Raw genomic sequence first — 13,159 nt, forward strand, 5'->3', positions numbered from 1 at the left:
CTTCATTACCAACGAACAATCATCGAAAAAAATTGGTTAGCGTCATTTTCAGATTTTCCTATCCAGGTTGTTATTGCAGATATGTATAACATGATGCAACTTGATATTCTAAAGTGATGACTAATATATCATGAACATACACTTCCTGGAGTCTTCAAGAAATATTCAGTCATGACTTTTCAGTCAGTTAAGTGAGTTTTCTAAGAATCAAACAAGTTTTCAGGCCCTGACAACTTCTATCATATGTTCCATCGTCAAGTGTTTCAAAGACTAAAACAGTAGTTCCAAAATCGTTTGTGTTGGATTATGAGAAAATGTGATTGATTGCTTGGTCGTTTGGTCACTTCGACCTATCTTCGATTTCAATTAATCGGAACACCACTACTGTCATGACCTGCCAGCTTAATTCAGGATGATACCCCGAGTGGTGAGAGGCTCACATGTTTACCACTTCCACCCCCAAGAATGTGTATGGTACTGACAAACCTTGAGATATATTACAGCAAGCTAGAATACAAACCCATAGTATTCTGGCATTCAAAAGGGAGACAATCCTGACATGCAATGTCCAGCACCTTCACAATAGGCTCCACCTTGCCTATCGAAGATGATCGTAATGCACATATTTAATAAAGCCTTATGACAGTGTTACGATCTCTTTGAGATCAGCAGGGCCCTGATCAGCCGTAAATTTGAGTTGGTTTGACACATTTATAACACCCTCACAGATTTTGACAGAATTCTGCACTAACTGCCCTGATAGGCAAATTAAGTATTTTTTTCTATTTTGCTTCAAAATTAAGATTTCTTTAATTCCGAAGTATTTAGACATAACCTTTGGAGGTTGCATTCTATGGTACTGGTCCTTCCTTGGCCTTGTCCATCCTGGTGTCCATGGGGTGTGTGTGTATATATGTCGGTGACCCGCGTGTGTGTGTGTGGCATGTGCACGCTGTGTCTGTGTGTGTATGCAGATTTGGGGCTGAATATCAGCCTCTGATCTACTTTAGATTAACCCTTGCTCCCCTGTTATCAGCAGTGGTCCTACACAAGGACACTGAGCAGAGGCACATAGGTGGCACGCACATCGACCTTTACAGTGTAACTGATATAGACTTACACTGAGCAGTTATTTCAGTGGAATATTGAGATTTTCAGAGTATAAAAATAGAAATGTCGCCTCCATGTAAACAGAAAGATATAAGGATTTCAAGTATTTGAGTATCTAAGTTATGATGACTCTTGGGCCATCCGATACTCGTGCACACTCCCTTTCAGGAAGGCCTTCTTGCAGGGAGGCCCTGTATCTGTTGTGTTCCCCTCGGTCTGTGATCCATCACCTTCGTTATCAGGTGTGCCATACCCTCCTCCTCCTGGCGTTTCCAGGTGAAACACGTCCTGAAAATAGGACACATACATGTTGCAGGAATTGTACAACTTGGTTGGTTTGGTATGATACTACTGTGAGTGAGTGAGTGGGTGAGTGAGTGAGTGATTGAGTGATGTGAGTGAGTGAGTGAGTGAGTGAGGTGAGTGAGGTGGAGAGAGGGTGGAGGAGTGGTGGTGAGTGAGTGAGGAGTGAGTGGTGAGTGAGTGAGTGAGTGAGTGAGTGAGTGAGTGAGTGAGTGAGTGAGTGAGTGAGTGAGTGAGTGAGTGAGTGAGTGAGTGAGTGAGTGAGTGAGTGAGTGAGTGAGTGAGTGAGTGAGTGATGCTTTTACACTGCTTTTAGCAATATTCCAGCAATATCATGGCCGGGTACACCAGAAATGGGCTTCACACACTGTACCCATGTGGGGAATCAAACCTGGGCATTCAGCATGACAAGCAAATGCTTTAACCACTAGGCTACTCCACCACCTGATACTACTTTGAACACTATAAGCTTACAAATGTAGGAATACAGGAGTGAGGTAGGATGAGTGCTTTGGTTGCAGACTGACATGAAGAAGGGCTCAACTAAAGTCATGGTTAACAAATGGAATCATTTAATTAACTTGCTACCTTACGACATGTCTCCCTACAACACTGCATACTGACTGATGTGTTCATGGATGATGCTGGAGTGTAGCGTATACCTGTCAATGAAACGTTCAGGATGCACCACCCACGGTACTACAGGTAATGTTGACACTCACCCGGGGCCAACATCCACAGAGTTCTTGCCCCCCAGGCTTACCACCCGACCGTCAGCATACAAAAGCAGGTTCACACCAGACCTTCCATCTTCACCACCTGTAGGAAACAGTTTTATTTATCTGCCAGATATTTTCAGACTGACCATTAAAGACCCATGGTGGCAGTTGCTAAGAGACAGAAGCAAGGGGTAACAAAGGTATAGAAGCTTAAAAGATCTCAAGTGAACAAATCATTCAAAGAAGCATTTCTGATTTTGAAACACATGTTCACAGGCAGTTCCAAATAGAAAACAATAAAAGTAATGCTGGATATGTTGTGGGTATTTTATACACTCTGAGTGCCGTGGCAGTGATCGAACATTTGTCCACTTTGTTGGTTTCTTGTTTTGGCAAGATTGAAATTTCTAAATCAAGGGGTGAAAATAAATTAAAGAAATGCTCCAGAACACTGCAAAGTGATTGGCTCACAAATACACACATACTTCATTTTGAATAGCTGGTGAAATGTTACTGACCATCCATCTGTTGTGACATACTGGAGATGCTGTTAAGCACCCAGACTGGTATTGTATCAGAGTATTAAATGAATTGGGTTTTTTATGCTATCAGCAATAATACAGAAACAATATACCAATGTGGACAACACCAGGAACTTTGACCTATTTTTTTCACCACTTGGCTAATCAACTAGCCCCCAAATTAACTTTACAATATTTCCAGTATATACTGACCAGATAAGCCGTACGGCCTGAACACTCTCCTCTCTGTCAGCACAGAAAGTGTCAAGTCCTTGCGGAACAGGAATTCCCGCACAACCCCATCACCTCCTGGGTGGCGCCCCCTACCACCTGTGCCAGGGTTCAGATGGAAGCAGCGGACAACGATGGGGTATCTGGAAGAAAAGACAGTCATTCAGTTCACGCCATCACTTACCAAAGAGGCAGTATATTTCATGTCTGTCCCTGTCAGATAATTCTGTCAGCTGTAATACATACACTTTACCTTACACAGGAAACATTTACTCCCCAGAGATGCAAACACCCCCAAGATGAAGGAGGTAATGAGCTAGTCTAGAGGCTAAGGTGTTTGCTCGTCATGCAAACGGAGCAGTTTGATTGTGCACATGGTTTGATTGTGCATATATAGAACGTCATACTAGTGCATTTGGATGTTTTGTATTGAACTCGAAGATGCCATGGAAAAGAGGAACTCATTGTTTCTCTGCTCCCATGACATCTTCTCGTTCAATACAAAACATCCAAATGCACTAGTATGAGTTCTATATTTATTATATACCCTCTTATCTTGCATTAATCTGTTACTTAATAAAACAAATCATAGCATAGCAATGTAGAACCGGCAGGGGTTCAATATGGAATCTTGGGTGCAATACAGAATTTCACCACATGATCCGTATTGCACCCCTGTATTGTTATCCTATGTTTACATGGGTATGTAATAAAATGTGTGTAGCCCATTTCTGGTGAAGTGGCATGAAACTTACACACACTGGCACAAGCTTACCTCCTCTCTACAATCTCGGGTCTGTGATTCTTGTATTTGTCATGTGACTGTGAATACCACTGTGACCATCCCATGTTGGGCCCTGAAGATGTAAGAGCAATGATGATAATGATGATGATGATGATGATGATGATGATGATGATGAAGACTCTCAATTTTGTGAATCAATGCTCAGGATATCAATCACTGGATAGTCTGGACCATTTTTAATTACTTTCAGAAATCCATCATACTGCTTAAATATTACCGACTCAGTAACAAACAAACAACTAAATAATTGTCACAGTATCTTAAACATGAATTTAGAAAATTCGAAATTTTGTGTCATTCTCAACAAGGCCAGTTGTAATTCCTTTCCCTTGTGGGTAATGAGATAAAACAACATTCAACGCCAAAACAAACAAAGGTCTTCACTGCAGTGATACAAACAGACAACCTACCGCCCGCGCTCCACCTGCTACGGTCTCGTAGTAGCCGACGTTGGAGTCTCCGAAGGTGATGTTGTTCATGCAGCCCTGGAACACATTATCATCATGATGAGCTGGGAGGTGTTCTGCCCCAAACTCGCCAGGGCATTGTGGAAGACATTTGTCTAAATTTAGTGTGAAACACTCAGAATGTAGCATTTCTGCAAACACATAGATTGACAATTTTGAATGAATGTATTCCAAACTCAGTTACACAGTTTTTCCATGTAGTTCATGCAATGGTGATGACAGGAACAGACCCACTCAGGACTGGACCACTGATCTGTGTGGTGAGACATAGGGACTACTTACTAGTGAATAGAGACAAGCAGGGAACACCTTGAGATATACAAGGACCACCTACCTGTATGGAGAGTGAGTGAGTGAGTTTAGTTCTATGCCGGTTTTAGCAATATTCCAGCAATATCACCGCAGGGGACACCAGAAATGATGTCATATCATATTGTACCCATGAGGGGGACTGAACCAGGGTCTTTGGTGTGACAAGTGAACACTTTAACCACTAGGCTACGCCGCCGCCCACCTGTATGGACAGATATACGAGGACCACTCACCTGTGAGGCTGCACAAACACTGAAGGCCCTCAGCACTACGTCTACAATCCTCTGTGAAGTGAGGACGTTACCTCCGACAACTGCAGCACGCCCGGAGGGGTCAAGGATGCTGCCCTTAGGAATGATGGCGTGCACAGGTTTCAGGCAACCCTAGCAACAGGCAATGCTCAGATAGTAAAATCAATGGTGGAAAATCCTAGCAACAGTGTTCACATAACAACATGAATTTAGGGAATCTTAGAAAAAAAGACCGCCTCCACGGTGTAGTGGTTAGAGCATCCGCCCAGAGAGCGGAAGGTCGCGGGTTTGATCCCCGGCCGCGTCATACCAAAAGACGTTAAAAATATGGTGCTTGTTGGTCCTTGCCTGGCGCTCAGGATTAATGGGTACAACAAGGACTGGTCAGCTTGGAGTCAGTATAATGTGTCTGAGTGGGGTATTCATGCTTCACTGCGGCATGGTATCTCAGTGGGCTAGCACTATAAAACCAGCTTCAGTCTGGGCTAGTACAAGCAGCCGCACATACACATACACACGCATGCACGTCCTCATATGAGCGAAATATTCTCAAGCACGACGTTAAACCCAATTTCACCTCACCTCACCTTAGAAAAAGAACAGTGTTAACAAAACAAGATAAATGTAGGGAATCCTAGCAACATAACATGAATGTGGTGAACCTTAGTAACAGTGTTTACATATTAACAAGAAGGAATGAGACACTACCAACAGTATTCACACAGCAGCATGAATGAAGGTATCCATAGTAACTCACTATGTTGCCATGGCTACATAAATACCTATAACCTGATCAAGCTGCCCTTACTTTTTAGAGTTAGGAAAACTTTCCAAAAACTGTCAAAAATATATAAGGGTCACCATCCAGAAACACTATCAGAACTACATTTATTAATATTGTCGTGTACCTGATTCAAAGGCACATCATGTCCGACCATACATCGTAGACAGTAGATAAGTCCTGACAGAGTTACTGCCCTTGGTGCATTGCAGTTCCCATGCACTTCGAAAGCTGTTCCTGAGAAGTCAAACACTGCTGTACCCTGGATCACAGACAAATGAATGGTATCTACCATATAATATCAACAAACTTGGCATGTTGTATGACAGGCAGCAATATAAGTTTTATAACCCAGTTATATCACATCCACCAGAACTACCTGCGAGTGAGTTTAGTTTAACGCCGCACTCAGCAATATTCCAGCTATATGGCGGCAGTGTGTAAATAATCAAGTGTGGACCAGACAATCCAGTGATCAACAGTATGAGCATCGATTTACGCAACTGGGATACAATGTCGACCAAGTCAGCGAGCCTCACCACCTGATCCTGTTAGTCGCCTCTTACAACAAGCATGGGTTGCTGAAGACCAATTCTAAACCGATCTTCACGGGTCTAGAACTACCTTTATATAACCGAGTTATATCACATCCACACGTAAATAATTCAGTTACATCACTGCTATCTGTGAATAACACAGTTACAATACACCTACCTGTAAATAATTTGGTCCAATCATATCTACCTGTAAATACTTAAGTTTTGTCACAACTACCTGTAAATGATTCAGTTATACAGCTACCTGTAAATAATTCATTCCTATCACATCTACCTGATACTTTTATCAAAGCTACCTGTACATGGTCCAGTCAGTAAACCAGTGTTAATGTAAGACTCTAGGATATAGATAAGGGACGCAGGACCAACAGGATCCCCATATCACTTGAATTTCCATCAATACCATCTGTTGACACATCTTACCCAGTTGTTTCAGGTTTTTTGAAAGATATTTCAGTTATATCACATTTCTGCCTATGGCTGGAGGAAGGCCTAAGTGACCACTGTCATAAACTTTGTTGACAAATGGCAAGTCTTTACTGTGCCAGATAGTGAGGCTAAGTAGTAGTGTCCGCAGTTATCTCCCCTACCTCCTGTTCATCTATGTCGACTGTCAGGGCTATCTTGCTGCCATCATCCATGAAGTCACATGCATGAAGCTTTGTGGTGCCTGTCCTCGCCCTTGTGTCCTTCGCGATCTGTCTCAGCATGTCACCCACAGCAACCTCTGCATTGTTCTACAACAAAAGCATTGAACACATATTACTGATTTTACATCCTGAACAAATTTCAGAAAGTTCTATCGATTTTTCGATGAAAGTTCTCCAAGTTTAACACATTTTTTACATCTTACATGATTCTAGTTATCATGTTTATATGAACAGGAACCAAAAAAAGTATACAAGTTATTTTGTATATTATGTTGTTATTTTTGTTCTGTATAACAAGATTTGGCTGTAAATAGTTGTCAAGTAAGTTGTAGTTCACCTGTATATGGGCCATGTAGGCCTGAACCACATTCAGACCATACTCATCTATCAGCTCGGATATCAGTTTGATGCCCTGAAACATGGGAGGAAGACATGAGATGAGGTGATGCCAGGTGAGGTGAGGTAAGCTTGGCTGGGGTGAGGTGAGGTGGGCTGGGGTGAGGATAGATCGGCTGGGGTGAGGCAAGATCATCTAGGGTGAGGTAAGATAAGCGAGGGTGAGGTTGTGTGCAGAGAAGGTATGTAGGGTGGAGTGGGTTGGGTTGAAGAAGGTAGGACAGACTGAGGTGAGGTGAGGTGGGATAGGCTGAGGTGAGGTGAGGTGAGGTGGGATAGGCTGAGGTGAGGTGAGGTGAGGTGAGGTGAGGTGAGGTGAGTGGCTGGGTGTACTAATCCAGATTATTGCTGGTTTTGTAGAGCTAGCACACTGAGACACCATGCTGAGTTTCCTTAACATGGTGATAGTAACGGCATTCAACAGGATAGGTTATTCTCCTACCCTCTGATTGGCTGCAATCTGGGCATGCAGATCACTGAGGTTGTCGGCGAGGTTGCGAGAGCCGCTGCTTCCAGGAATCTTCCCAGGGTCCATGAACTTCTCAGTCAGAGCTGTTGAGTATTTGGGGAAGAGTGAGTGAGTGAGTTGAGATCAACATTGCTGTGTTCAGTATTTCAGTATCACAGTGTGTCATTACACAAGATTATGTAATTTTTAGAGTAAAATTGATATTTTATACTTATCCTGACTCATGCTCTTTTGCTTGTCTCCTTCCTCTTGCGAACATAGTGGAAACACTTGTATCTCCCTAATTGAAGTTCCCTTCAATGTAAAATCACTAATTAGCATTCACCACGAGTTACCTCCCTTCCACAAGCTCGGGAACGAGGGCGCCACCTCTACCCATGTGCCTCACTCTCTCCTCATATACTGAGCCCAACATTTGAATTTACAGGAAATCCAAAAGTGTTATGTGGGAGGATGGGAGGAATGACCTCATGAGTCAGGATAAGTATAAAATATCAATTTTACTCTAAAATTACATATTTTTCCTTATCCTGACTCATGCTCTTTTGCTTGTAGAACTGAATGGAAAGGAGGTGGGAATATATATATATTTTGGATTTTTCTATAATTAGTGATTTGAACTGTGATGATTGTAATAACCCTATGGGAACTTCATAAAGGCACTGAATTGATGAATTCCTGCTGCTAACTTATCAGCTGCCATATAAAGGTTATTACAATGTACTTATTATGATAAAGTATTTATAACATTAATACAATGCTTAAGACTAATAGACTTAAGCTTGTTAATATGCTAGTATAAACTCCTTAGAGTTTGTTAGCTAAAATACTTTAAGATATAAACATAGTACTAAGCTTAAGATATGATTAAACTTAAGCTAATTAAAATAGCAAACTCTTTAGAGTTTGTTAGTTAATATACTTATATGATATAGATATAATGCTGAGCTTAAGATATGAATAAGCTTTTAGCTACATATATAATAGCAAAACTCTGTAGAGTTTGTTAGCTAATATATTTTACAATATGAGTATAGTACTGTGCTAAAGATATAATTAACTTAAGCTACATATATAATAGCAAAACTCTGTAGAGATTGTTAGCTAATATATTTTTACAATATGAGTATAGTACTATGCTTAAGATATAATTAACTTAAGCTACATATATAATAATAGCAAAACTCTGTAGAGTTTGTTAACTAATATATTTTTACAATATGAGTATAGTACTGTGCTTAAGATATAATTAACTTAAGCTACATATATAATAGCAAAACTCTGTAGAGTTTGTTAGTTAATATATTGTTACAATATGAGTATAGTACTGTGCTTAAGATATAATTAACTTAAGCTACATATATAATAGCAAAACTCCGTAGAGTTTGTTAGCTAATATATTTTATAATATGAGTATAGTACTGTGCTTAAGATATAATTATCTTGCTACATGTACAATAGCCAAAAACTCTGTAGAGTTTATTAGCTAATAGATTTATAATGTAACCCTAGTACTAAGCTTAAGATAAGATTAGACTTAAGCTAAATGTATATAGCAAAAAAAAAAAACTCCTTAGAGTTTATTAACTAATATACTTTTATGTTATAAACATAGTACTGAGCTTAAGATATGATTAAACTTAAGCTATATATATATAATAGCAAAACTCCTGTCGAAGTTTTGTTAGCTAATACATTTTATAATGTAAACATACTGCTTAAGATATGATGAAACTTAAGCTAATTGTATAATAGCAAAACAAAACCCTTTAGAGTTTGTTAGCTAAAATACTTATATGATATAAACCTAGTATTGAGCTTATGAAGGAAACTTTTAAGCTACATATATAATAGCAAAACCCCGTGAGAGTTTGTTAGCTAATACATGTTATAATGTAACCATAAAGCTTAAAATATGATGAAAACTTAAGCCAAATATATAATAGCAAAACCCTTTTTAGAGTTTTGATAGCTAATATACCTATATAAGATAAACATAGTACCATGCTTTAAGATATGAATAAGCTTGGTTACATATATAATAGCAAAACTCTGTAGAGTTGGTTAGCTAATACATGTTATAAAATAGCCATATTGCTTAGAATATGATGACACTTAAACTCCAATAGCAAAAACTTTTTAGAGTTTGTTAGCTAATATACTTATATGGTATAACATAGTACTCAAGCTTAAGATATGAATAAGCTTAAGCTACCTATATAATAGCAAAACTCCGTAGAGTTTGTTAGCTTAATATATATTTTTATAATATGAGTATAGTACTATGCTTAAGGTATAATTAACTTAAGTACGATATAATAGCCAAAACTCTGTAAAGTTTGTTAGCTAATGCATTTATCATGTTACCATAGTACTACTCTTAAGATATGATTAACTTAAGGTAAATATACAATAACAAACTCTGTAGAGTTGTTAACATATATATTGTATGATGTAATAATCATAGTACTGTGATGATAAAAGGAACTTAAGCAAAATAGCATGTAGCTATTTAGTACTTGTTATAAGATAAGTAGAAAACTGTAAAATTGACTTATCTTCTCCGAGGAACTGTCAATTGTTGTGCGAGGACCATGGGATCAATTGGTGGATACCTGAGACGCCCTCAGTGGTGATATCTCTCAGATAATGGTTGGCAACCACCATATCGATCTCCAGAAATAAACCCTCCATTATTCCAAATAACATTAGTGCAGATCAATTGTAGAAGTTAACGCTCTAATATCATGAGTATTAAAGCTCATGGAGGGTCGGATTGGGTCCATCCGTCTTGTATGCACATAGTATGACAGTTCTGATCCAAACGGAGATATAGTACGTGAGACTTCATTCTGCCTAAGTTGATGATAGAGGAAATAATCTGTTGCATTTTCCCTTCCTGTTTGGTTCGGTGGGAGATAAATTTACAGTGCTCTTGCTGGCCATCCGTGATAGAATCATCGTATCATGGAGCCCAAGTATGTCATCCAGGCGTGGTCATAAACCTCACTTGTGAGGTGTTGGAGCACTATATTCAGATCCCCAAGTTGGAGTGTGAAACTTCCGCTTTAATTCTCCAATCAGAAAGCTTAAGCAGGTTACCAACCATCTAGTTGTGTTAGTAGCTTGATGATGAAATTCAGCTGTAGTCTGAGACGCTGTGGATTTAGATCCACTTGTATCCCGGTCCGCTCAGGTAATTTCGCTGCTAAGTCCTTGACTACGAGGGTTCACAACCAGGTGTGTCTGTCCTCGTGAACTTTATGAAAATTACCTGACTGCCGTGTCCTCGCCTTAACTTGACAGGGGAGGTCTCTAACCTGAAGAAAGCAGCCTAATCATGAAGGTTCAGGTTAACTGGACTGTAAGGAGGCTTGCTCGCTCACTGATATATAGTTGTCGCTTTCAGACGTAAGTCTTGCACTGTGAACTAAGATCGACCTCACGTAGGGCTGTCCATCAGCGTCCAATCAGAAGAAGGCATTTTGATTCTGTATAATACCCGCATGTGATGTCACCGTGTAGTAGGAAAAAACCTTGTATAAAATCTTGCCAGCCGTTGATATTAGCATAAACGCCGGTCTTCACCGTAGCTTCCGGTTACCCGAGTGACCACGGTTTCGAGGGTTAGTGGTAAACGCCGCTGAAACCTTCGCCAAATACCTCGCCTGTAATATTAATGCTGGGTAGGTTATTTTCCTGGCTGTCGAAAGTAAGTTCAGTTTTGAATATAATTCAACTTCCTTATATAAAGGTACAATAAACTTGCAAGTTGTCAGCTTGTAGACTGTATACATGAATGTATCGCCATAATTGTAGAATTAAAGCTGAACTTGTTGTACATATTTCTTCTTCTCAGAAACGCTGGACGATTATGAGTTATACTCGCTGTAACAAGACTGCTGTTCAATTTCGATATTGAATTGTCTGCAGATATGCGTAATGGTCACGCATGTAGATAATCGTGATCGTCGTCCGGGGATTGCATATTCTAGCAATTTATACGAATAGTTGATTTCTGTGAAGATCTATGAAACGCCGCTGACTAAATAATACAGCCACGCTCTGTGTTGTAAATAGCCTGTGCAATTGTCTTCGCGAGGCTTATAGACGGCATCTGGCATACAGTTGATAGACAACTTATGCGCGCATGTGTTGAATGGACTGACGAAAGTAGCTATATATGACGAGTGGCTAGTATATGGAGACCTTGGAGGAAACTTCCTCGGTGAATGCCGGAGACTTCGCGGAAGCTCAAGGCATCCTTCTAGATTTTCTGGGTGAAGTAGACTTGCAGCCACTTAGCCTTCGCGACCTTCGCTGAAGGTATCGAAGTCAAAGCCCGATTAGTATATATATATATATATATATATATATATATATATATATATATATAGCGCTTTGCTTCGCGAAACGGCCTCTGTGTTAAACAGGATGTGGGGTCGGCGAAGCGCTACTCCTCCGCGATGTCCCTTGTAGCTGGTGAGGCTCTAGCTCCTTCTCGGAGGCGGCCTGGGACTTGCTGGTTGTGCATAAGTAGGGCCGAGTGGATCATCTTATCTTCAGAAGTCGTGTTACTGTAAGTCTGGTGATAAGTGTCTTATTGATCGCTCTAGATCTATTTAGGCCAGAGAACATACGCCTCGGCCATGGATTCAACTGGAACCAATTCTACGCATTGTAGTTCTTATTCTTGATATCGATGATCAACTTGTCTATGGGTTGATCTTCTCGGAGACTTGTGAGGAGAACGTTGATAGCTTCGCGAAGCTCTTGTGTAGTCCCTCGATGTCCTTCTAGATGATGATGATCTGGATTCAGGTGTCCTTCGCTAATGCCTTCGCTGAAGCTTCAAGGCTCGTCCGGTCCGGGAACGACAATATGACCTTCGGCTAAGGCTTCCGTGATGTCTGATGGTCCTAATCCACATCTAGGGATGAAACCGAAGAAGGCGATGATTTATCGCCTTTCGCGAAGTCGCTGAAGGCTGTACATCTAGGTCCCGCCTTCGCCATAAGTCCTTTTCGCGAAGGCTGTACATCTAGGTCCTTCATCAAGGTGGTCCGTGGACTTCCTTCGCTAAGGTGACATCGCCCTGGCTGCTACGCTGGACGGGGTGCCTCTGGGTGCTGTCTACGCTGGAGCCTTCGCTAAGGATCGGTCCCTGCTACTGCAGTCTGTAGCGGTCCTCCATCATGGTCATAATTTGCCGCGATGAGGTCCTCAGGGATGGTTTGGCGGCAGGTCGCCGGTGCCTTATCTGCGGTGTTAATGGAGGGTCCACAGGAAAATCGTCCGACATCAGTGTAGAGGCATCAGGCTGCATGGTGATCTCTCTCTGCTGATGTCATTGTAGCTGTCACCGGTCGCTTCTTGTGGCGTGATCGCCGGGGATGATGATCGGCTGCTCATCGAGAGGTCCAGGTCATCGGCTGGAACAATCTCGCTTGAGAAAGTCCTAGTAGACTTCGCTGATTTCCCCTCAGAGGTCGATGCTGCCCTGGGTGTGCGCGACGCCTGCGCTGGAGTGTTGGTAGCGATGGGACCCTCAGGAAGATCATCATCAATATCAGCGATGGTACATCAG

General features: G+C 41.1%; 1 protein-coding gene across 1 annotated transcript in view; it reads right to left on the reverse strand.

The window, feature by feature from the left end:
• Positions 1-889: 889 nt before the first annotated feature.
• The window catches only part of LOC124259378 (5-oxoprolinase-like), a 37,842-nt gene continuing 25,572 nt past the window's right edge, over positions 890-13,159 (reverse strand). The window contains exons 26-35 of the mRNA XM_046693503.1: positions 7,546-7,655; positions 7,045-7,119; positions 6,648-6,794; positions 5,628-5,762; positions 4,702-4,851; positions 4,100-4,174; positions 3,674-3,741; positions 2,867-3,042; positions 2,136-2,232; positions 890-1,399 (exon numbers count right to left, since the gene is read on the reverse strand). Of these exons, the coding sequence (XP_046549459.1) occupies positions 1,231-1,399; positions 2,136-2,232; positions 2,867-3,042; positions 3,674-3,741; positions 4,100-4,174; positions 4,702-4,851; positions 5,628-5,762; positions 6,648-6,794; positions 7,045-7,119; positions 7,546-7,655 (1,202 nt within the window). The 3' untranslated portion in view covers positions 890-1,230. The remainder of the gene's footprint in view (positions 1,400-2,135; positions 2,233-2,866; positions 3,043-3,673; positions 3,742-4,099; positions 4,175-4,701; positions 4,852-5,627; positions 5,763-6,647; positions 6,795-7,044; positions 7,120-7,545; positions 7,656-13,159) is intronic.

Source organism: Haliotis rubra, unplaced genomic scaffold, assembly GCF_003918875.1.
Source record: "Haliotis rubra isolate DU_JTF1 unplaced genomic scaffold, ASM391887v1 Scf72, whole genome shotgun sequence".
NCBI classification, from domain to species: Eukaryota; Metazoa; Mollusca; class Gastropoda; order Lepetellida; family Haliotidae; genus Haliotis; species Haliotis rubra.